The following is a 1811-nucleotide window of genomic DNA, read 5'->3' as shown; positions in this document are numbered from 1 at the left end:
AAAACCTAACGTTTTTTTTTTATTTTTTAATTTTTAACAAAAAAAAAAAAAAAAAAAAAAAAAAAAAAACCAGAACAGGAAAATTCACATATTTCACACATGGAAAGGACGGAAGTAAAAAAAAAAAAAAAAGAAGGTCAAAGTAATTATAATTTAAAGAGAAAATAACAGAGGTGGTTGATGAATACGTCATCACTAGTTACAGTAAGGACACGTGTGTGTTAACGGTGTCATTATGAGGATGTGAACCGTCCTGAAGTCCAGCAGTGTGGACAGGACAGTGTGGACAGGACTGTGTCTCCTCGCCTCCCACTCCTTTTTGGGGGAAACTCCTCCTGCACTCACCGCTGCGTCCTCCTCTCCTGTACCAGAGAAAAAAACAAACCAAAACAAAACCCTCCCTCTGCTCCCAGACCGGACTGTTAGACCAGCAGACACGGCTCCAGCACGGAGGGACAGATGACTGGTCCCCTCCAGTCGGCTCTCCCGCCCCCCTCCAGTCGGCTCTCGGTCCCCTCCAGTCGGCTCTCGGTCCCGTCCAGTCGGCTCTAGGTCCAGCCCATGGCTTTCGGTCCCCTCCAGTCGGCTCTCGGTCCAGCCCATGGCATTTTCAGCGACAAAACTTTTAAGTGCGTTATTTGACGGAGGTGCGACACTCACCCGGGGACAATGAGCACATTTGGGGACACTTTAGTTCCGACTGGAAGGCAGACTAGCAGCCGCATGTTCACTGTAAGTTTGTTGCAGTGAAAAGAGTCCGTTTGTGATTTTTTTTTTCTTCATTTAATTCTTTCTAACTTTTAAAGTAATCTTCCGCGGTGTTGGGCAGGTGCTCTGCGGTCCGACGGCACGTGACGCCACGGACATTTGTTTTTGTCGTGACACACGTGTTGTCTATTAAAATAAAATAATAATTCCCTAAGTCAGAGAGTAACCAAACTTTTTTTTTTGTTGTCCCTCTGCTGAAGGTGGAGGGATGTCCGAGCAGAGAGTCTCCGGTGACCCCGAGGAAAAGGCTTCTGTTCGCGGAGGACGCGCGGTGCAGCAGTCGACCTGCCCCCGAGGGCGCCGGCTCTGTCTCCATCCCTGAGTCGGAGGAGAAGGGAGGCTTCTGCCAGCAGTGTCGGAAGAAAGTGTCGGAGCTGAAGAAGCAGGCGCTGGCTCTGGCCGACCACAACTCACTCAAGGTTGGTTTACCTCATTATTTTCCCGGCTTTTTTTATTTTTATTTTTTATCAGGGCAACCTGTTGGAAGTCAAACAGCCCACACGTCGGTTCATACAACCGTTGATACGAGGTTAATAAGTTGGTCTTAAACTGATGTGAACCCTCCTCACCTCCACCTGCTCTCTACTCCCACCTCTCGGGCTTGTTTATTGCCCCAGTCTACTCCAAATGTGGGCCGTGCATGTGAAACTCTGGGCCTTTGAGGCTGTTAAAGTGGCCCATTGTTTGGCCTAACAATGCTTATCTCTTTATTTTGCTGCTGAGTGTGGAGGGGTCTGGGGGGGGGGGGGCGGGGGTTTTAAAAATGAGCGCGGCTCTCACGTTGGAGGCCGAGGAGGAAGTGGAGTCCCAGTCGACCTTCGCTGCACGTCGACGGTGTTCCTGCGCGGCTGCTCCCACAATTCCCACCGCTGTTAAATATAGGCCCTGGGACTTGCTGTTGTTGCGGCGGGCTGTACTTGCCCCCGGGGTCGTTGATCCTTTGTTGCCCACTTTTAGAGGGTCTCAATGTCAGATTGGATTACTGTGCTGTTAAAGCCGCCCCCCCCTCTGTCCTCCACACAAATCCCACAGCACCCACACCA

The 1811-nt window shown here is 50.2% G+C and overlaps 1 protein-coding gene across 1 annotated transcript in view; it reads left to right on the top strand.

The window, feature by feature from the left end:
• Positions 1–569: 569 nt before the first annotated feature.
• Positions 570–1811, top strand: part of kif26ab (kinesin family member 26Ab) — a 117638-nt gene continuing 116396 nt past the window's right edge. The window contains exons 1-2 of the mRNA XM_017036564.2: positions 570–732; positions 969–1187. Of these exons, the coding sequence (XP_016892053.1) occupies positions 670–732; positions 969–1187 (282 nt within the window). The 5' untranslated portion in view covers positions 570–669. The remainder of the gene's footprint in view (positions 733–968; positions 1188–1811) is intronic.

The sequence above is a fragment of the Cynoglossus semilaevis genome, chromosome 1 (assembly GCF_000523025.1).
Source record: "Cynoglossus semilaevis isolate Cse_v1.0 chromosome 1, Cse_v1.0, whole genome shotgun sequence".
NCBI lineage: Eukaryota > Metazoa > Chordata > Actinopteri > Pleuronectiformes > Cynoglossidae > Cynoglossus > Cynoglossus semilaevis.
The sequence above is the reverse complement of the archived record's forward strand: the minus strand, read 5'-3'. Positions and strand labels throughout refer to the sequence as shown.